The sequence below is a fragment of the Natator depressus genome, chromosome 4 (assembly GCF_965152275.1).
Source record: "Natator depressus isolate rNatDep1 chromosome 4, rNatDep2.hap1, whole genome shotgun sequence".
Lineage (NCBI taxonomy): Eukaryota > Metazoa > Chordata > Testudines > Cheloniidae > Natator > Natator depressus.
Genome location: NC_134237.1, coordinates 112547155 through 112570689, shown reverse-complemented (window position 1 = coordinate 112570689; position 23535 = coordinate 112547155). Strand labels below are relative to the sequence as shown.

The 23535-nt window shown below is 43.9% G+C and overlaps 1 protein-coding gene across 1 annotated transcript in view; it reads right to left on the bottom strand.

Annotated features, from left to right (window-relative positions):
- BOD1L1 (biorientation of chromosomes in cell division 1 like 1) overlaps positions 1–10393 on the bottom strand; it is a 52369-nt gene extending 41976 nt beyond the window's left edge. Inside the window, exons 1-8 of the mRNA XM_074951669.1 lie at positions 10178–10393; positions 9323–9447; positions 7570–7760; positions 6341–6955; positions 5730–5879; positions 3157–3326; positions 1679–1802; positions 1224–1368 (exon numbers count right to left, since the gene is read on the bottom strand). Of these exons, the coding sequence (XP_074807770.1) occupies positions 1224–1368; positions 1679–1802; positions 3157–3326; positions 5730–5879; positions 6341–6955; positions 7570–7760; positions 9323–9447; positions 10178–10378 (1721 nt within the window). The 5' untranslated portion in view covers positions 10379–10393. The remainder of the gene's footprint in view (positions 1–1223; positions 1369–1678; positions 1803–3156; positions 3327–5729; positions 5880–6340; positions 6956–7569; positions 7761–9322; positions 9448–10177) is intronic.
- Positions 10394–23535: the final 13142 nt, after the last annotated feature.

The window sequence follows — 23535 nt, the reverse complement described above, 5'->3', positions numbered from 1 at the left end:
AAAAACTCCATGGCCCACCTCTGCCACCGTTTTTCGGCATATAAAAGCCAGGGCCAGCATTAGAGGGTAGCAATCAAGGCAACTTCCCGGTACCCACGAAGCTAAGTTGCTCAGGCTTCAGCCCTGGGTGGTGGGGCTCAGGGCCCCAGGTTGCAGCCCCATGGGATTGGGCTTCAGCTTTCTGCCCTGGGCCCCAGAAAATTGAATACTGGCCCTGCTTGGTGGCTATCCTGAAACCTGCTCGTGGCCCCCTGGTTGAGAACCACTGGACTAGATGACCTCTTAAGGTCTCTTCCAGTCCTACATTTCTATGACTATATTAATAGACAAATAAGTTATATTAAAACAATTAGTAAGGCAAAAGACCAAGGGGAAAGAATTAAAGTACAAATCTCAGGCTTCAATCTCCACTTCATGATTATCAAGTGGTGAATTTCTCAACCTCAATTACACCCACACTTTTATTTTCATTGAAAGTTTTAAATTGAAAGTTTATGTATATTTCTTTAACCTTTCACAATCAGGCAATGAATTAGTTTGGTTGCATTATCAATTGAATTGACAGTGGAAGGCCATTAATTCACTTCAGCATACTTCACTCTACCCACACCCCCGGTGCTCAGAGGCACCTAGGACTGGAGAGAGAAACCAAGAGAGAGAGGTGGTGAGCTGGGGACTGGAAGTCTGACATTAGAAGGATCACAAAAATGCACACTTAAGTGCACATAAGAGAAAGGTGATCAGATGCATTCAGAATACACACTTTAATTATATTGTAACACAGCAGGAGCTGGCTGCCAGGGTGCTATCAATACAGTAAACTAGGAGTATAGTAGCTAAATGGGAAAACCCATGTTAAATTAAAATAAAGATCTTTAAAAAAAAATCAATCATTATTTTCTCTCAAATAAAGCTTGCTTCCCACAAATATTTTTGCATGCTTTAAGGGGAAATTGTTATAATGGGTATGTGGTGACTGCAAAAGTGAAGAGAAGTTTGTTTTTTTTTATAAGCAAAAGTGAGTATGTATTAATGAAAAAAGAAAAGGAGTACTTGTGGCACCTTAGAGACTAACCAATTTATTTGCGCATAACCAAATAAATTGGTTAGTCTCTAAGGTGCCACAAGTACTCCTTTTCTTTTTGCGAATACAGACTAACACGGCTGTTACTCTGAAACCTATGTATTAATGGAATTTCTTTAAAAACAAATATAAGGAATACCTGGAATCTCTTTTTCTTTTCCTGCTCAGGGCTACCTTTTTTTCTAAAAACTTTTGTTCTTTAAGAACATCCTTAATGCTGGTACCGGTAACTTTCAGTTCAAAATCTTTTGTCGAAGACTCTTCCAAGTTCAGGCCACTTTTACCTAAAATATACAACAAACAGTTACAGTGTTTGAGAAGCATGTCTTTTTATTATTTTTGTAAGGGACATTGTAAACAGTTTGGGAATTACTAATCCTGTTTTTTGTTAGATTTCAGGAATGTCACTGTGGACATGAAAAAGTTACATATGGAATTTTTCACAATATTTTAGTTACTACAGTATTTAGTTATACTAAGTGAAATTCTGGCCATATTGAAGTCAACTGCAAAACTCCCAATGACTTCAATGGAACTAGAATTTCACCTTATTTGGTTAAAACACCCAAGTATAACTTGTAATTTTAACATCACCTTCAGCACCCTGACTCCCACTTTTCAGAGACTTTGTTTTCTCTGCAGCTTTCTGTTTACGCTTCTCTTCAAGTCTCTCTCTATTAATCTGCCTCCTTAAGAGTCTCTCTTCTTTTTCTCTGGCCTGAAGACAGAAAAACAATGAAAAAGGTGATTTATTTGTATCTTTAAATCAAATGAAAAATGATGAAAGTTATGTTAAAAAAAATCAAAAAATGTTATACAAGTAAATTTCTACACTTCTGCAGAATTCAGCGTTTCAGTATGAGAGCAAAAATAATCAATCAATAAGTACTCAAATAGGCTGTTTATAGTTTACAAAGTGCTGTACAAACTTTAATTAAAAGTAAACCTCAAAATCCTTCTATGAGAGGATATTAACCCCTTCCCGAGCCTATAAGGTTTTATCCCCATTCTACAGATGGAGAATGGGCAGGCACGGATGTTATGAGCCCATGTCAGAGCCAGCATTAGAATTAGGATGTTCCTGGTTTCCCAACCCCAATTTCAGTCCACTAGACAAGGCTACCTCCACTTTCAAAGAGCTTTACACTTGTTTTCTTTCATCCCTCAACTCTGTTGTACATAAGAATTACATGGCCACACCTAGAGCTCAGTTTAACCCAGCGGTATTGTGGTGCATAAACCCAGGCAAGCTGCATAAAATGAAACTCCAGCAAGCTAATCAATCCTGGAAAGGTTAGGGGATGGGAGTGGATGAGAAACTCAGTAGATTTGCTGGTTGAGATGGAAAGGTGTTACCCCATTCTACAGGTGAAGAAACAGGCACAAAGACTATGAGACTTGTTTCAAGTACATGTCCAAAACATAAAAAGGAGATCCCAGCCCTCCAACCACGCCAACATGTACACCTGAACATCTCTTCCCCCTCATGCTGGTCAGAGACAGCAGGAATTACTGCAGCTGAATGGCTGTACTAACCGCATTACATGGAAGAGGAGTGAGGAAGATGGTTGGGGCCAAACAGGTACCAGTTCTTGTTATAGTAAAGAAATGTGCAATCCACCTTGATAGGTGGTGGTAGGTAGATAAGGGATTTCTTCTCTTTCCCCTTCCCTCAACTGGCAGAGTACACGCAGCTTGCTAGCCCCAGACTCCCACATCTGTGCAGTCTCTTTCACTTCATTCTTCTCCAAATTACTGTTAACCAAGAAAGAACCCATCCTTTGCTGAGATGTTGGGAAGACACCATCCACACTCAGTGCTTCATCTGACATTATCAGCCAGAGATGGTTGTAAAACAGTAGGACCTGGATAGTTCGGTAAGCCAGTAGTTCTCAAATGACTGTCAATGGATCACTGCCATGAAATGTTGACAGATCACATGGTGCTGGAGACAGTCTATGAAGTATCAGCGGCTTCCAGGAAAAAAACAACTAAATAAAGGGAATAATTTTTGTATTGAGAAAACACTCAGATGGAGTTAGAATGTTAATAGTGAATGTATTAAAACTTACAATAGACTGACGGTGTTGCTCTACAGTCCGTTCATCATCGGAATCACTGTAGTACTTGGAGTACAGAAAAGGCTTGTGAACGTATGCGTGACGCACAGGTTTGGCTTTTCCATCACAAATCTCATTAGTCTGAGGCTTTGTTTTACTCTGATTGTTCTTCTCTTCTTCGTCTAATCAGTAAAAAAGTGGACATAAATTAAAGTGACATTGTTACGGTAAAATTTAAGTGTTGTAAAAACGAACTTCCATAAAATCTAAGACCAACAGAAATGTTTCCTTTAAAAAAAAAATGGTTTCAAAGAGATTCCAATTCAACGTTTACAGCCAAATGTTACTAAAGTATGAGAAGTGATCAATCCATTCTCATTGTCCAGATGAAAACGCAAAATATAAACAAACTGCGAGAAGAAATTAGATTTAAAAATTCATTCCATTTTGATACTATGAGTCATAACATAGTTAAGGACATTTTATATATCATCATTTTAGCCATGACAAATTGTGTACAGCATTACATCAGCTATGGCTAAATTTTGTAACGAAGACAATCCCCACATGTATTTTCGGGATGCAGATACACTGCATTGGTAAAGCCTCGTCTGTAAAAAATCAAACATTGTTCACATACCAAAAAAATCAGCACAATATTTGCGGATTTAGAAATCACAGATTTTTTTCTGTATAGGAACTATACAAGCGACCTAAATTCATCTATGGATCAGTAAATGCTGAGGTATTATTCTGGTTGAAATAACACAAGCAAATCTATCATTTTGTTTTGTCAGGTTTATTCAGTAAACATACATACTGTATGTTTGGGCCTTACCAATGCGACAGAGCTGCATCCCTGAAATACACTACAAAATGTAGCCATAACTGTCAATACCGAACACAATTTGTCATTGTTTACATTGTCAGTAACTGTGCAGTCAACGTCATGTTAGTTAACTCAATTCTTCCCACTCATTTCTGGGCACAATGAAATTTTACAGTGATGACAGGCTTACAGAAGACTACTGAAATGGTTCCTGGTTCCAAAGCAGTCGATCCTACCCAGGAGGAAATTCTGTTGACTACAGAAGCCTCCATATTCCATAAAGCCTCAACGTATCAAAGAATTTGAGAGATGCCCAGGACTAGGAGAGGACAGAAAGGAAAAGACAACAAATGAAGACCCCCCCCACATCCACTAATCCTAAATCTGGACCTACCCCTATCTTTTCCACCAAAATCACACAGCCTTTGGGAATTCCTGCAATCCTAGGGCTGTAACAACTCCCTGATCCCCAAATGCTCTGCTTACACTACACCTGGGTTCAAGTCAGAATATCAGTCTAAGGCTATGTCTACAATACACAGCGCCACATAATGCATGTGCAGCTACACGCTGCAGTGAAAAGCAGGCTGAGTCCACACTGTGGTGTGTAGTTACATGCCACTGAAAGGTTCTACCGGGGGGGGCATCAGGGAAAGGCTTCAACAGCTCCAGAGCCTCTCACTGCAGCAAGGAAAAGCTCCAGCAGTGGGGTGCTGGCAGAGTCATTCCTTGCTGCCTCCCCATGCCAGAATCTTTTCCTAGAGCAGGGAAAGGCTCTGGCAGCAGGGAGATAGCAGGACACTACACTGCTAAAAACAAACAGTGTAGATAAGGGAGACCTGGGCTTGAGCACGTAGACAGTCTTCTAAGATATGTACTCGGGTACATACCCACACCCTTCAGGCATGTCTCTACTCCAGAGGTTCCCAAACTTGTTCCGCCGCTTGTGCAGGAAAAGCCCCTGGCAGGCCAGGCCGGTTTGTTTACCTGCCGCGTCCGCAGGTTCGGCCAATCGCAGCTCCCAGTGGCCGCGGTTTGCTGCTCCAGGCCAATGGGAGCTGCTGGAAGCGGCATGGGCCGAGAGACGTACTGGCTGCTGCTTGGCCCGCGCCACTTCCAGCAGCTCCCATTGGCCTGGAGCAGCGAACCGCGGCCAGTGGGAGCTGCGATTGGCCAAACCTGCGGACGCGGCAGGTAAACAAACCGGCCTGGCCTGCCAGGAGCTTTTCCCGCACAAGCGGTGGAACAAGTTTGGGAACCACTGCTCTACTCAATTAGCCTAAGCTGTGCCTCACCATCTACACTGCTATTTACATCCATACTAAGGGGAGCAACCCATGTATGCACTCCCCATGCTGCTGAAAAAAGAATACAGTGCAGATGTACATTTACATTAACTTCACATAAAAGGAAAAAAATTAAAAACAGCTCAAAAAGCAGATGGCATTTTTATGAAGTGTCACCACTACATCCTGAAATAATACACACAAATAAAATAATTTTAAAGTACTGGACTACATAAATACTTTTTATTTTAAAATGCCAAATTATCTATTTTTATTATTATTTACTAACAGCAGAAATGCTATGAATTCCACCCCCAAAAGAAATATTCTCTCTCTATTATCACACTACACATATATGATAAAATATACTTCAAAATAGATCACTTTGTAAGGTACTATGTATTCAAATGGCAGGAAATACACCAGCCAGGATATTACTAAAAAATGTATTCTTTTTATATTATTTTTACCATCTGACGTGATCTCTCCTTCTTCAGTGCTATCGGAAACCACAGCTTCCTCTTCACTTTCTTCTTCAAAGGAAGAGAGGTCACTAGTATGGACAGAGCTAACAGTAATATCACTGAGCACATCCACATCTGAATCCTCCAAAATAAGTTCTTTAAAAAAAAAGAAACAAAGAAGTTATATCATGCAACTTATCAAACCAATGTGTTTAGATCATTTCCTAAGAAAAGTCTATTGTTATTTTAAAAACTCTGATACACAGAGGTGATACGTGATCTCTGAACACAGTTTGAATTATAGACAAAAGTTTGCTTTAACCACAAGTATAACCCCACTGACTACAATGGAGCTATTCACGTTGTGTGTGTATGGCAAGCAAGATTTAGGCTTCTATTACAAGTCCACCTTTTCAGAGGAGGGTTCTGGCCTTTGAGGGGGAAAGTTAGCATTACTGTTGACTTTATACTGTTACATGGCTCGTTAAACAGGACTACAGTTACCAATATTGTTGGCCCAACATCTTTTCACTTTCTAAATCCACTTTTGAAAACCTCCACAAAAACCCAAAATGTCCCTCCATCCCACAATACTTTTTAAGTTGCCTTTTCTATACCTTCTTTTACACCTTCTGTTATCTTGTGTTTACTGCTGCTTTTTTCAGTAGCCAACTGTTTTACTGATTCTGACTCTCTCTCTTTCACTTGCTTCTCTTCTTTTGGCTTTAGGGCATCATCATTCTTCTTTGAATGGTCAAACTTCTTGTCATTCTTTTCTTTTTTCTCTTTTTTTCTTTCCCCTTTCTCAGTGCTCTCTGGTTTCCTGTCACCTTTATCTGTCAATTTACTTTTCTGGTCATCACTTTCCTGTAGAATTTCTTTGCTTGGATGAATTAAATTGTTAACATCTTTTGTTGAATTTTTGATTTCTTCACTTGGACAGGGGAGTTCATTTAAATCTTCACACTTTGCAACTGCTTCACTCCCTTCTGAAGGATCACAGATGGGTTTCTCTTGGTCTGGGAAGTCTTCTGAGTTTCGCTCTCTTTCTGTGCTACCATCAACACTCTGTTGAGATGAGAGTCTTTTTGAAGTTCTGTCATTGTTCTTGGAATTTGTATTTTCTGTTGAAGCCCTGGCAGCACTTGCTTCCTGGTTAAGAGAAGTTATTGTTTCCAAAATGGACATGGCATCACTAGCTACATTAGCACTAGGAGCAGTAGTAGAAACACCTTAAAGAATGAGAAAAGAAAGAAAACATTTTAGCTAACCAAGATTTCTATAACATTTGTTAAAAGGAAATATGTATTTCTACATTGACTGGTTATTATTTTTGAAGGGGAAGGACTTTTCAAATGAAACTTGAATCTCAGAAGTCTGTTAAGGGGAAAACTGAATAATTAGACTATTACAATACCTTAATTCTGTCCCTTCTGCAGATGTATGTTAAGGACAGCCTAAATGCATAAAACCTTTCCAAACAAAAGAACTGCATTAAGACAGTTACATCTCTTGTACATAATTGGCTACTCATCTTTTATAGCCTAGATCCTACTTGATCCTGGTGTGAAAGTCAGTATTTAACTTTGAGACTGTAACTTCTAGGACAGACTGATTTCCTGGTAACTTCAAGTAGAGGCGAAATTGTGATAAGTGTTCGCCTCTTCTTCCCACCCCTCACAGCAACAACAAATCATTATCCTGGGCTGTTGTCTCTCACAGAGCTCATCTTGCTGACACTTCAAATATTTAGTGTTAACAGCAGAACTAGGGATGATCAATAATACCACTTGCAAGAGGAGAAAACCAGGTAGAAAACAGACAACATAGAGTAACAGCAAAATACCTTGTAGTGTGATGGAAGCATCTGCTTTTTCCTCACTAGGGGCTGTACTGGGGCTTGCTTCCTCTTTGTGATTTAATGTGGCTAAAAACTCATGAACAGCTTTTTCCACCTGAGGTCTGAATGTGTGGTTGATCTTTGGATCCACAACCTGAGAAATAATTCTGTCAATTCCAGACTCCAACATTCCAGACCTGAAACAAAATAATTGTAATACTTAAATATATGGAAATTTATTTCCACAAGCTACCTTAAACAGATCTGGTTTATCTAAAGGATGTTCCTTCCACACACACAACTTCCAATAAAGCACTAAGTTCTCAGAAAGTAATTTTTTTCACTTGCTTCAGGAACACCCATAGCGGACTTGTGTCTAGGTAGTACTCAAAACGTTCTATCAACACACATAGGAATAAACAATTCCTTTCCAAAAAAAAATTTTGCAGCATATGAAAGATAGTAATAAAAACTATACCAGCAGCCCTTTTACCATGCCATTACTAGCTAACTTCTTGTAGGCACTGCAGTAATAGTGGGTTTTGGGGAGGGACTTAGATAAGAGGGTATTTATCTTTATGAATCAGCCTGAGGAGGGTATTCCATGCAGAAGGGGCAGTCTGGAATGTGTCAGCAGCATTATATCAATTGTCTTTATAATCCCAATGCCAGGATTTCTCAGTATGGCATTAGGTGACAGCTACTAAACAGTGGAGTTCAGATAATTAACTTACCTGTATATAATGGAAAGGTTAAGTGTTGAACCAGTTAGCTTCCTAATGGCCTACCTTTTGTTCATCATACTCTAGAAACTGCATAGGTTGTTCATGGCTACACTTGACTTGAGACCCTGTTTCCATTTACGGTGTTATCAAGTCTTAACTACAAAACACTTGTCTTTGCCCTATCCTCAAGTGCTGATTCCTACAACTAACTTGTGCAACAGGTGGCAAAGGCTCACTATTCACACAGCCAGTACTTTTGTTCTCAAGGTTCTCATCTGTCACTAAAGATGACAGGAAGACATCCCTAATCTACACACGTTAATTTGGAGCAACATTAGGCTGCTTCTCATATTAGTGTATCTGGCAACACCAGGCCGAGGAGAATGAGGTAAATGCGTTTATGACACAAATTGTGCTCACTGTAAATGCTTATTCTAAGTTATTTTGATATGATTGTTTACCAGCAGTCTTACAAAACTTTTTAGCTGTCTACAGAAATCATGGCTGTTCAAGGATTCTTGTTTTGTGAACATGACTTTGAGTAACTGACTTGTGCCTCAACATACGTGGATTATCATATTCACAATCCTATTAATAACCCAGGATTTAACCCACAAAACCTAATGACAACTAGTAATTTGCTGAATCACCCACTTATGAGGTAGCAGTAGTGCTAGAATCCCTACATTTGAGGATATTACAACATATCACATAGAATCATAGAATATCACGGCTGGAAGGGACCTCAGGAGGTCATCTAGTCCAACCCCCTGCTCAAAGCAGGGCCGATCCCCAATTAAATCATCCCAGCCAGGGCTTTGTCAAGCCTGACCTTAAAAACTTCTAAGGAAGGAGATTCCACCACTTCCCTAGGTAATGCATTCCAGTGTTCCACCACCCTCCTAGTGAAAAAGTTTTTCACATATTCTCTCTTCGCAGAAGTTGTGGAACTTCTTTGTCTATTTAGGTTTCCATTCATTTAGGGGATGAATATCTTTTAAAACAGCAGAATATTAACTCAACTTGTGACTTACTTGAGAACCTGCTGCCTAATATTATTTCTCAACTGATTCTTGTTGAGATGAGGACTCCAGGTATGAGTTGCTAGGTGGTTGGAAACAAAGTTGTCAACACGTTGTCTTAGGTTTTGATAGGCAGGCTAAACGGGCAAAAAAAAGTGAGGTCAGATATTAAAAATGCTGCTTGAAACTCATTTTCCTAATGACAAGAGCTGAGAAACTTAAAAAACCCTAGATCTTAACCGCTGAGTCAACACAAATACCAGGACACAACCTGCCATCCTCTGATGGGCAAAGACCATTTACCAAAACCTATTTACCTAAAACAGTTTTATGACCCATATTGGAAGCATGTTTATAATCTACATAAACAGCATGTTCTTCTAAAACCACTGACCACTGGCTGGCCTCTCTAAATAAATGACACGATCTTGTCGAAGTCAGTCACTGACACTGATTTCAAGGGGAGCACACTGGAGAGCTCATTCTTTAGGCAAGTAGAACAAGGAAAAGCCACGGATCTGTCGCTAACGAGGATGTCAAGGGTCTAGTGCGAGAGACAAAGCGCTGATGTGTTGCTGCGATGTGCCCCCTGCCCATGGGGAGCGATATTCCCCGGACCCTCTAGCCAGGCAGGAGTCTCCGCAACGCTGCAAGCACCCGCCGGCGCCGTGCCCTGGGCAGCTCTGCCTCGCCTCCGGCAACACTCGCCGCTCACCAGGGAGGACCCTGCTGCTCGTCTCGGCGAGAGAGCCAGCCCCCAGCCCCGGCGGCACCAGCCCAGCCAGCGGAGGGGGATGTTCCCGCACAGCCGGGGCAGGTCTGCGTCCCTCACTCCCTCCTCGGACCTGCCCGTCCTCCGCCCCCTACCTTGGTGTCCACGTCGGCCAAGCAGTCGCGGCGGAACTGGTCGAACAGCCCCTGGCTCTTCAGGTGATTAACGATCACGGACACCAGTTCGGGCTCCACCGCGCCGCCCCCTCCAGAGGCCCCAGGCAGCGGCGGCTGCTGCTGTGGGGGCGGCGGAGGGGGCGGCGGCGGAGGGGGCTGGGGCTGCGGGTTACTGGCCATGGCGGGAGGAGGGCCTTCAGAGAGCGCGGGCCGCTGCCGGCTCCGCTGCCCGGGCTCCAGGCAAAGGCTGGTTACCGAGTAGCAGCCGCGGCAACTCTGACCCCGGAAATGAAAGGGAACGGAGGGAGGAAGCGAGAGACAACGAGCAGGGAGGTGCAGCGAGCGGGAGCGGCGCCACGGCTGCGGGGAGGGGCTGATTCGCACCGTGAAAGGGGCGCTGCTACTAGCCCTTTAACGGGACCGCGGGGAGGAGCGGCCGTTGCCCCTGCTCCCACGGCGGGAACATCCGAGCCGAGCTCTCCGGCTCCGGCCTCCCCTGGCGCGGCCCCATTGCTGCGCCCAGCAGCGCCGCCTCGACCAGCCGGCGGAGCGAGCGGCGCTTCCAATCCTTGCCCCGCCCCTGCCTGTCGCGACGCTGGTCGCCCAGATTTCCTGACCGCAAGCACCGGAGAGAGAGAGAGAGAGAGAGAGAGAGAAGAGGGACGGCCGGTTCTGAGCATGTGCATGTGAAGTGAGCATGCTCAGTAACAGCCGCTGAAGCCGCTGCCCTGAGCTGGGTATTGGCGCTCGCGGGAACCTGGAGAGGCAGGTCTCCGGGGGCAGGGGCAGGATCTGGGCAGGGACCCGAAGTGGTGGCCCCGGCTGGCCAGGCCCCTGGAGGCAGGGGAAGGGCTGAGGGGCACCATCCGGGATGGGGGGCGGGAGGGTTCGGAGCTGGGGTTGAGAACGGGGTCCAGGCGGGGCAGAGGGGCTTCCCCTCCACCCCCGCCCCCCCATCGCAGGACAGTATGTCTTAGCTCCCGCCTCCCAGGGCCCTCTTCTCCAAAGCACAGGCATCCCCATGCCTGGAGCAGGCAGCTCTGCCCTCTCTGATGTCCTCTACTGAGCGGCTCAGGGAGACGTGATTCAGTGGCATATCCTACTACCCTCCCACCGAAAACGAGACTGGTCAGTGTTTAAACGCACCCCTTGTCAGTTTCTGTACACAGCCTCATCGCACTTCACAAAATGTGCCTGAGCTGCAGTTCTCACTCCCTGAACTGGCCTGCCCTTTTTCTTGTGATCACCTGGAAGTCAAGTTTCCCACCTGTTAAATTCTTTACTTTTTAAAATGTTATTTTTATTACTCTTAGCACTTCATCCTTCACCTTCGTTAATCCATGGCAGATGAATTTCATTGTACCGTTTAGATGATATTTTAGGAGTAATAATCATTTTTAAATATTCATAGTTGCTAGTAGGTTCAGCAGTCACAGCTCAGTGTTTCTAATGTAGCACTTCCTGTTTGTATCATGACATTAGTTTTTAATTCTATTTTTTTTATACACCAGTTTATTCTTTGGGATCATATCACATCAAAGCTGACTGATTTCCGGGGTTGACATCAAATTTAAATTTCCTTTAATCCACCAGTCAGGATTGCTTTTGTCAACCATTATTTTGCCTTGTTATCCAGCACCCTCCTTTGTCACATTACCACTTATGTGTAGAATTTGATTTGCAAACAGTCTCTGCAGGTCAGATTTTTAAAGGTTGAAAGTATCTCCATGCTTTTGGAAGTCCCACTAGTCACCTAAATACCTTTAAAAATCTGGCCTAGAAGGCACTATACTATCTTCTGTGAAATCCTTCTCAAATGTAAATTTCTGTTGTAATTTTTTCTAAATATAAGTATACAACCACAAGTATTAAAAAATCATGAGTTATGCACCCAAAAATCACAAAATTAAAATAAATAAATACATTTTAGGTTCTTTTAATTTGCCTTTTTGTTTCTGAGCCTTTAGGGCGCACTAGCTTCATACTTTTTCTGTTACCTCTCCCAAAGAATCCATATTCCTAAAACAGTTGTACATTCCAGTAACATTCAGAGCTGTGTTGGACTTCCAGTAAGATGTGATTTTTTTTCTCTGCTCCCTTTGTAAAATAAAACTTATTAAAAACCCTTATTTCTGTAAGTAATTTGCCATCCTTCAAACACTGAAGTGCACACCTCACTCTTTTATTGCTTCATTGGTTACATACATAAATGTTAACATTTCTACTGAATTGTGTATGCGTATTTTAATTTCATAGCCTTTTATGTATGCTTCATATGTTGATATGATATATTTTAGTGATGTTCATTTTGACAAGTTTACTGCGCTGTGCTGCCAAAATCAAGGATTTTTTTAAAAAATGAATTATCCTGTTCCTCCTTTGCGTTGGTTGGATGGGTGGGCACGGGAGATCTGGTGCAGACCTCACCTAGTTTGCCTTTTGGTGAAACTAAAGTGTCTTGTCTCTACCATGTTTTACAGTGGGATAGCTACTGCATGTTTGTTACCCCATGGTAAAAATTCACGTTTTCTTAGAACTGAGGACACATACTATACTGATGACTGAGATGTTAAATGAACTATTATTATTCATTGCTTGACATCTCTGATGCTGATTGTGTGGCTAACGCTGCTCCTTTGCCTTTAGAGAGATTTGTGTCTGAGGCTACGGTTACACTAGACAGTTTACAGTGGGGGAACTGCAGCAATGCAGCTGCACTGCTATAAGCTCTGTAATGTAACTGCTCTAAGCCGACAGGAGAAAGCTCTCCCATTGGCTTAACTACTCCAGCCCCGTGAGTGGCGGTAGCTATGTCAGCAGGACAAGCTCTCCCGCCAACATAGTACTGTTTACACCAGCACTTAGGTTGTTGTAACTTGTGTCTCTCAGGGGGATGGCTTTTTCATACCCCTGAGCAACATAAATTAATCTGCAGTAAGTGCTAGTGTAGACATAGCCTTAATATCTGCAGACCCCCATTTGTACAGGTGTCATGGAAAATCAGTTAAAAGCATTTTATACTAAATGAGTTAAGATATCCTCCCCCTATTCTCTTCCCTTATTGAGAGATTATCAGGGGTCTCAAATACATGGCCCGCGGGGCGCATGCGGCCCATGGAGTTATTTCCTGCGGCCCGCCATAGGCGCCGACTCCACCAGCAGCCAAGCTAACCTCACCCCCTGCCCCCCTCCAACCCCTTTCCCCTGACTGTGCCGCGTCCCCGCTCCTCTGCCTACTTCCTAGTGCTTCCTGCTGCCAAACAGCTGTTTGGCTGTGCTTAGGACTTTCCAGGAGGGAGGAGCAGGGATGCGGTGCGCTCTGGGGAGAGGCAGAGAAGAGGCGGGGCTGGGATGAGGATTTGGGGAAGGGGTTGGAATAGGGGCAGGGAGGGGGCGGGAAGAGACTGGGCAGGGCAGCGCCTCATGGATTAGACAAGCAGTCTGAGGTATGAAGTTCAGCATGTATGATTCTTTGCTGTGAGTAGTTGGGAAGAATGTTTGTTAAAAGTGGCAATGTATTTTGTATGAATAGTTACTTCAAAAAGTTCCTGCCATTAGCTATGTTGATAGACTGTTAGTATAGATCATCATCACTATTACTGACCACATAAGGAATAATTGCAGGTGTTTATATTTTATTAAAATCCCTCTTTGCATTACAGTTTTTAAAAAGTGAATACATTGACTTTTAATGGCATACTATATTACTCTTCATTTTTGACAAAACTTTTGTATCATTGTATGAAAAGGTTTCAGTGATGCAGCCCTCGGGCCGATGTACTAGTCCTCATATTGCCCTCATGGTGATTTGAGTTTGAGATCCCTGATCTAGATTGTATGACAGTAAAGGTGTGAAGTTAAGTGGTTGTTGGGCGGGATCGAACCTGGGAGCTCTGGAGCTTAGTGCATGAGCCGCTACTGCATGAGCAAAAAGCCATCTCTCATATATATATATATATATATATAGGGGAACCCCACACCTAGGAGGTGTGTGGGTTACAACAGCATCTTAACCCCCTGTGTGGATGCTTTCATTCAGAAGTAAAGTGGCCATTTGTTGTGTTTATACCTTTCTTCCATTATGATGGTAATATTAATTAATCCATTATTGTGATAGCCACAAAGTTGTGAAGACAGTCTGATAGGTAAGCTGAAATTATTTTTGTTGCAGCCTAAAACATTGTGATGTTGTGTCTCTGTGCATCTGCAGAGTGTAGGACTGATCACCTGGTCCAGAAAGATCCATAAATAGGGTGTGGCAGTCACAGGCATTGACTTACCAATGTGCTGGGGGGTGCCTGACCCCTGGCTCTACCCCAGCCCTGCCTCTGCCCATGCCCCACCTCTTTCCATCCCTTCCCCTGAGCACACAATGTCCTCACTCCTCCCCCTTTCCCCCCAGAGTCTCCTGAACACTACAAAACAACTGATCATGACGGGCAGAAGGCATGGAAGGTGCTGATCAGCAGGACCTGCTGGCAGGCAGGAGGTGCTGATAGGGGGCCAGCACCCACCATGCTCAGCACCCACCATTTTTTCCCCATTGGTGCTCCAGCCCCAGAGCACCCACTGAGTTGGTGCCTATGGTGGCAGTTACTAGATGTGCTCTGTATTGTTTCTGAAGCTGTAGAGGATGTTTTTAGTGTAGGCAAGCCACTTGAGAAGTGTGAGACTGTACCCCTATATTCACACTATTGTAATAATCTTTGTACAAGGTATGCTTGTGAGGTATCATTTCAAAATGCCTAATGTGCTGGTCATTACTGTCCTGGTAAAATGTGTGGCAACACTGTATGTAAGGTTATAAGATTCCATTGGGTGGTGTTACTAAAATATGTTCCATGTCTGGAAAGTGGACAAACCAATTTCTCAGAGACCAAGGGCAAGCTGACACCTCAGCCTGGTATAAACAAGGTCAACAGGCAATTACTTGCTAAGTGACTATTCTTTGGCAGGAAAGGGGACAAGGGTGAAAAAAATCTACTTAGCAAAGAAACAGCATGTAGTTTCTGTTCATGTAGCCACCATGCTCCCAGTTTGAAATGGTTCTCCAAGGGAGGACTGGACTAGAAAAAGAAGGGGTAGATACCCCAGCATACACCCTCCTCCTTGCTCTTTCTATCCATTGATTCATGGCACCAGAAGGAACAAAGGAAGCAGTCATTAAATAGAAGAAGAGGTCCTGACCCAAGAAGTTTGGCCAGTAAGACTGTTGAGCATGTGGTGAGAAAAACTGCTTTGAATTTAGTTTAAATTAGGCAAGTTATTTTTCTTGTAAGCATCTGACTTTTATGCCTCATTACTTGTACTCAGTGTCTTTGTGTAGTTAGATTAAACACACTGTATTAATAAATTTGTTTTGAATGAAGTATGTGGGAAGCTCCATTTAGGGTAACAAGATGGATGTGTAATCATTTGTTAAGTGATTTTTTTTTTAAAATAAGCTTGTATTGTTCAGGAGAGGGCTAGGGAAGGATATATTTCTGGGGGGAAATCTGGAACTGGGAGTGTGCTGGAGTCACCCTGTAGTGTAATTCAGGATGGTAAGAGACTAGGGGTGACTGGTAGGCTGCAGATACACACAAACCAAGCTGAGAGTGACTTACATGTTGGTGCTTGTTTTGTGAACAGTCCTGACTGGAGGCTACAGCAGCCAAGCAGGGTAAAGGGCACCCCACATTAGAGGGCAGGGGTGGCATAGCTACTCACTATGTCTGTAGTGTACCCCAGATGATGTGTCACAGCAGGTCACTCCTGATTTTCTCAGCTTATAGCTGAGAAGCTCAGTGTTTGAGAGGTTGGAAAAGCCCTTTGACAGCAGTGGCTTATTGATGCAAGCCCATGTACATGTCTGCTAGTGGATGGCTTTGCTGACAACACTGAGAAATGTTTTGAAAATGAGAATGCTGATATTCTTAACAAAAATCTGTAGAAGCTATGCATATATACACACACTCTACATATTCAGGCCACTTTATAGAATCAGAAAAGTATGGCTGGAAGAGGAACCTTGAAAGTCCAGCCCACTACACTGAGACAAGACTACAGTAAACCTAGACCATCCCTGACAGGTTTTTGTCCAACCTGTTCTTGGGGGGCGAGGAAACCAAAAACATAACCACCTTAATTGAGGGTGATTCTACAGCCTCCCTTAGAAGCCTATTCCAGAACTCAACTACTCTTACAATTTGAAAGTCTTTCATAATATCTAACCTAATTCTCCCTTGCTGCAAATTAAGCCCATTCTTTCTTAGCCTATCCTCAGTGGACATGTTGGGGCCCTAAAGTTTGGGCCCCAAGGTACTTCAATATTGGTCTGCCTATAATTCCAAATAGATTTGAGAATTTATTCTGCTCAAATGGTGAGAAAGGTAGTGACCTGTCCTAAGGGAATTGCCAGGAAATTTGTCTCTGACCTGCAGAGGACTTCCCAGCATAGCTAACCCTTGAAAGGGCACAGATACAGCCCTCTGATCAAGAATAGGTACACAAACAGCAATGCTTCAAACAAACAAAGTCTTATTTATTAAAAGAAAGTTAAGTGATTTCCTTTTCTTGCTTTACTAGATATAGCATAAAGAGAAAGTTACAATGTATTGTAGGCAGTTACTTTAAAAAGTCATGCATTTAAGTGTTAAAACAAATACACTGTTGCAAAATTGGTACACACTTGAATGCTTCATACATATGCATAATGCCTATAATACAATAACCTTAGACATGTTACAATGTAGCATACAAGTACCCAATACATATAACAGCATAATATAGCATTAAACAAATGTGAAACAATTAAAACCATTCTGCAAGCAGTAGCCAGCTGCTTACAGGATGGGGTAGGGCAGTTCTCACTCAGTAGCAGGTATCCAGCTTTATTGACAGGTATACACATAAGTGGTTTTAAAATAAGCAAACCTCAGACTTACATTCCTTTTCTCAGTCCCCTGACTCATCTTTAGGTCCTTATGCTCTATCACTTTCCCCTCCCTTCCTCTGCAGTCATCATCTTCTCAATCACTCTCATCTCTTACCACACACCTTCTAGCTTGCCAGCTGTCTCCTTTTATTCAGTTCTCTGACCTTTCCTAATTGGTTGACCTTTCAAATTGCCTGCTCCCTGCGAGCGTGGCAACTCGTTCAGCCAATCAGCTTTATCCTTACATCATAGCTACTCCTCCTCCTTCCCCCTCCCTACAGGTGTTTTGAGTCATCCTCCTGAACTTTGTTCGACCCTTGTTTCTGATTTGCTATTGGTCAATTTATGATTTGCTAATGGCATCTAAGTAACAGATAGCAAGTTTAAAACAAAAGGAAGTACTTCTTCACACGCTGCATAGTCAACCTGTGGAGCTCATTGCCAGGGGATGTTGTAAAGGCCAAAACTCAAAATGCAAAAAAGAACTAGGTAAGTTCATGGAGGATAGGTCCATCAATGGCTATTAGCCAAGATGGTCAGGGATGCTATGTCCTTAGCCTCTGATTGCCAGAAGGTAGGAATGGATGACAGGAGATGGATTGCTCGATGATTGCCTGTTCTGTTCATTCCCTCTGAAGCACCTGGCATTGGCCACTGTCGGAAGACAGGATCCTGGGCTAGATAGACCATTAGTCTGATCCAGTATGGCTGTTATGTAAATTTCTGCCTCTGAGCATGTGCTCTGTTACCTTACTCTAAGCATCTGGATGCCAATATCCCACCTAAACTCCAGAGCAACTTGCAAAACAGGGAAGATGTGGGGGAGCGATGTTTATCTTGTGTATAGGGCCCTATCTCATAGCAGGTTCAGAGACTGTCTACTGGATTGGGTTCCATTCAAAATCTGGCTGGAGAAGGAGGCTGTGGTGTCCTCTTCCACTTTAACGTCTAGTCCAGTAGTTAGAGCACTTGCTTGGGATATAGGAGTTGTGGGTTCAATTTTCCCTGAGGTAGAGGGGATAAAAAAATTGAAAAAGGGTCTCCCACATCCCAGGTGAGTAGTTTAACCAATGTGGTTCCTGCTCCTTTGGTTGTTTTGTGTGGAGTTAGGCAGATGCCTGTTTCATTTTCTCAAGAAACAGCTTAGACACCTGACTCCAAAAGGGAGCTTACCTGCAGTGATGACTTAGGTACCGAATTCTGTGAGGGATGGATCTTATAACCTTAGAGATTTCACCTGCCCCTCTGGTCAATATATCCCATTGGCTGGCTTAGGTAGCTCTCCGCCTATGGTGCTGGCTTTTGTGGATCCCACTCGGAGGTGCCTCTCTCTCTCCATTCATTGTACAGGGAGCTGAGGCACCTAACTCAGGATTTGTGAGTGTTCCTCACAAATCCTGAGTTGTAATAGTGGTGTTCCTGTGACTTTCTTGGTGCCTAAAAGCTAGGCATTGAGATACTGAGTGGTGGAGTGCCTAACTCCCTTTGTAAATCTAGTTCTTAGACCTTTTCCTCACTGCTACAAAAGGTGAGTTTTTGTTTTGCTTTGTTTAACTTGGGATAATTAAGGTTCAGGAGCTATTCTGAACTAAAAGCACAGGGAGGACAAAGCACTTCGGTTTTAGCAGTGAGGAAGAGGCCTCAGAAAATGTGTCTGGAATAAGATCAGAGGTAAACATGTTCATATGTTTGTGCCACAGTAAAGAGGTGAAAATTTTGTTTTGAAAACTTGATCAATATGTGTAACAGTGACAAGAGAGGTGAAGTCTGGATAGGAAAGAAAGGTAGATGTCCTGCCTAATAGCTTGTGTTTAAAATGTATTCCTAAGTATTTCAAATACTGTTTACAATGCTTTACACTAGTTTCAGTGTTTGTGTGTACATTACAGTTTCTACAGTAAACAAACATATATGGCTTAATCTGCAATGAAAAGAAACTAATAAAGAAATAATAATACCTTCATTCAGAGTTTAACATACAATACCCCTGTGGCTTAATTCAGTAAATTGTGGCAGAATGTACCCTTATATTCACACCCAACACACCATTGTAATAATATTTGTACAAAATATGCCTTGTGATGTGTCATTTGAAAACTAATAACTTGCTGGTCAATATTATCATGGTGAAATGTGTGTAGCAACATTATATGTAAAGTTATGAACATAAGCCAAAATTAGATCTGAAATGTATTTATCAGAGAAGTCTGGGTAAACCAGTTTTTCAAAGACAAAGGACAAGCTGGTGTCTCTAGCCCGATGTCAAAGTTAATGGGCAATCACCTGTCCAGTGGCCATTCTTTGGCAAGGAAGGTGGGTAGGAACAGATTGAGCTGCATTTTAGCAAACAGTGGGCTAATCTACACTGGAAGTGCTATGGAGGCCCAGCTGCACTCATGCAGCTGCACCGCAGTAGCGCATTTGGTGAAGATGCTCTATGCCAGGGATGGCCAAATTTACTGACTGTCTGAGCCACATATGACAATCTTCAAAAGTTTGAGAGCAGGGGCACACCTGCTGGGACTTGGGGCTTCATCCCTGTGCCCTGGCAGCCCGTAGACCTCCTCCCAGAGGTGACACATGGGGGGAAGTACATGGGGTCAGGTGCCCCCACCCCAGACTTTTGCCAGGGTTTGCTGGCCCTGCTCGGTCACATGGTGCTGCCAGGCCTGGCAAGCTGGGAGCTGCGGCTGTGGGGAGAGGCAGCAGCATACAGCTGAGAGCTGCAGGATGAGCTGTTGCTTTTGCTGCTGCCTCTCCTTGTAGAGCTAAAACAGGGAGCTGCAGGGAGAGGCCACTGAGGGTAAGAGGTGGGGCTTGACCCAAGCAGTTTTGGGGGCTGAACCTTTAAATTGTCCCCCCGCCAGCAGGCACCAATTGTCTCTGGCAGAAGCCTGTAGCCTCATCACCCTGTCGCAGGGCAGAAGCCATGAGCTCCCACCCAAGTTTGGTAGACAGAGAATTGGAGTGTGTGTGTGTGTGGTGGGCTCCACAAGCCACACTTTAACTGTAAAAGAGCCACATGTGGCTCATGAGCTGCAGTTTGGCCACCCCTGCACTATGCCAATGAGAGAGCTCTCCCATCGGTATAATAAAACCTCCTCCACCAGAGTGCTGTTCACACCAGTGCTTAGGTCAGCGTAAATTATGTTGGTCAGGGGGGTGGCTTATTTGCACCTGTCATAAAAATAAAGGGAAGGGTAACCACCTTTCTGTATACAGTGCTATAAAATCCCTCCTGGCCAGAGGCAAAACCCTTTCACCTGTAAATGGTTAAGAAGCTAAGATAACTTCACTGGCACCTGACCAAAATGACTAATGAGGAGACAAGATACTTTCAAAGCTGGAAGGGGTGGGCAGGGGACAAAGGGTCTGTCTGTGTGATGCTTTTGCCAGGAACAGATCAGGAATGCTCTCCAGAACTCCTGTAAAAAGTTAGTAAGCAATCTAGCTAGAAATGCGTTAAATTTCTTTTGTTTAATGGCTGGTAAAATAGCTGTGCTGAATGGAATGTATATTCTGCTTTTTGTAACTTAAGGTTTTGCCTAGAGGGATTCTCTATGTTCTGAATCTGATTACCTGTAAGGCATTTACCATCCTGATTTTACAGAGGTGATTCTTTTACCTTTTCTTTAATTAAAATTCTTCTTTTAAGAACCTGATTTTTTTCATTGTTCTTAAGATTCAAGGGTTTGGGTCTGTATTCACCTGTACAATCTGGTGAGGATTTTTATCAAGCCTTCCCCAGGAAAGGGGGTGTAGGGCTTGGGGAGATATTTTGGGGGAAGACGTCTCCAAGTGGGCTCTTTCCCTGTTCTTTGTTTAACACGCTTGGTGGTGGCAGCATAGGGTTCAAGGATAAGGCAAAGTTTGTACCTTGGGGAAGTTTTAATTTAAGCTGGTAAGAATAAGCTTAGGGGGTCTTTCATGCAGGTCCCCACATCTGTACCCTAAAGTTCAAAGTGGGGAAGGAACCTTGACAACACCCCTAAGCAACATAAGGGATTCTGACATAACTTGTAACGTAGACAAACCCAGCTTGGAACCTCTTTCATCCTGAGAATTCTTGTCTCCATCTTCACAGTGGGAATGAATTTTATTTAGGGGTATCCCTCAGGAAAATACATTTCAAAAGGTGACAACTATAAAAGTGAGGGGCAAAAACAACCCAAGTTTTCTCTCCCTATGCATCTCTCTCTCTTTTACCTAAGACGACAAAAGAAACAACCATTGGACTTTTGGAGCAGATTGTGGCCTGAGCATTTAGTCAGCAGGGTTACTGGAAATGTGGTAAGGGACTTCACCTTGAGCTAAGTGTAGTTTAAGTTTTAGCAGTAGGAAGCGTTTTATCTTTGTTTCTCTTGTAACCATTTCTGACTTTAATGCCTTAGGGTTGTATTCACTTAAAATCTCTCTTTGTAGTTTAAAATCAAAACTAACCTAGTGTTGTGGTTAAACTGGACTGTGGGGTAACTCCATATAAAGTAGCAAATTTACAGAGGCCACAGACCTAAAATGGCTGGATAGTGAAGAACACACGTGTTTTTTTGGGGGGAAAATCTGGGACTGGAAGTGTGGCTGGTGTTTAAGGGTATGTCTACACTACGGAATAAGGTCGAATTTATAGAAGTCGGTTTTTTAGAAATCGGTTTTATATATTCGAGTGTGTGTGTCCCCACAGAAGTGCATTAAGTGCATTAACTCGGCGGAGTGCTTCCACAGTACCGAGGCTAGAGTCGACTTCCGGAGCGTTGCACAGTGGGTAGCTATCCCACAGTTCCCGCAGTCTCCGCTGCCCATTGGAATTCTGGGTTGAGATCCCAATGCCTGATGGGGCTGAAACATTGTCGCGGGTGGTTCTGGGTACATATCGTCAGTCCCCCCTTCCCTCCCTCCGTCCGTGAAAGCAAGGGCAGACAATCGTTTCGCGCCTTTTTTCCTGAGTTACCTGTGCGGACGCCATACCACCGCAAGCATGGAGCCCGCTCAGGTAACCGTCACCGTATGTCTCCTGGGTGCTGGCAGACGTGGTACGGCATTGCTACACAGTAGCAGCAACCCATTGCCTTCTGGCAGCAGACGGTACAGTACGACTGGTAGCCGTCCTCGTCATGTCCGAGGTGTTCCTCGTCGCCTGTGTGAGGTCGATCAGGAGCGCCTGGGCAGACATGGGCGCAGGGACTAAATTTTTAGTGACTTGACCAGGTCATTCTCTTTAGTCCGGCAGTCAGTCCTATTGAACCGTCTTATGGTGAGCAGGCAGGCAATATGGATTGCTAGCAGTCCTATTGCACCGTCTTCTGCCGAGCAACCATGAGATGTGGATGGCATGCAGTCCTTCTGCACCGTCTGCTGCCAGCCAAAGATGTAAAAGATAGATGGAGTGGATCAAAACAAGAAATAGACCAGATTTGTTTTGTACTCATTTGCCTTCTCCCCTGTCTAGGGGACTCATTCCTCTAGGTCACACTGCAGTCACTCACAGAGAAGGTGCAGCAAGGTAAATCTAGCCATGTATCAATCAGAGGCCAGGCTAACCTCCTTGTTCCAATAAGAACAATAACTTAGGTGCACCATTTCTTATTGGAACCCTCCGTGAAGTCCTGCCTGAACTACTCCTTGATGTAAAGCCACCCCCTTTGTGGATTTTAGCCCCCTGAAGCCAACCCTGTAAGCCGTGTCGTCAGTCGCCCCTCCCTCCGTCAGAGCAATGGCAGACAATCATTCCGCGCCTTTTTTCTGTGCGGACGCCATACCAAGGCAAGCATGGAGTCCGCTCAGCTCACTTTGGCAATTAGGAGCACATTAAACACCACACGCATTATCCAGCAGTATATGCAGCACCAGAACCTGGCAAAGTGCTACCGGGCGAGGAGGCGACGTCAGCACGGTCACGTGAGTGATCAGGACATGGACACAGATTTCTCTGAAAGCATGGGCCCTGCCAATGCATGCATCATGGTGCTAATGGGGCAGGTTCATGCTGTGGAACGCCGATTCTGGGCTCAGGAAACAAGTACAGACTGGTGGGACCGCATAGTGTTGCAGGTCTGGGACGATTCCTAGTGGCTGCGAAACTTTCGCATGCGTAAGGGCACTTTCATGGAACTTTGTGACTTGCTTTCCCCTGCCCTGAAGTGCATGAATACCAAGATGAGAGCAGCCCTCACAGTTGAGAAGCGAGTGGCGATAGCCCTGTGGAAGCTTGCAACGCCAGACAGCTACCGGTCAGTTGGGAATCAATTTGGAGTGGGCAAATCTACTGTGGGGGCTGCTGTGAGGCAAGTAGCCCACGCAATCAAAGATCTGCTGATATCAAGGGTAGTGACCCTGGGAAATGTGCAGGTCATAGTGGATGGCTTTGCTGCAATGGGATTCCCTAACTGTGGTGGGGCTATAGACGGAACCCATATCCCTGTCT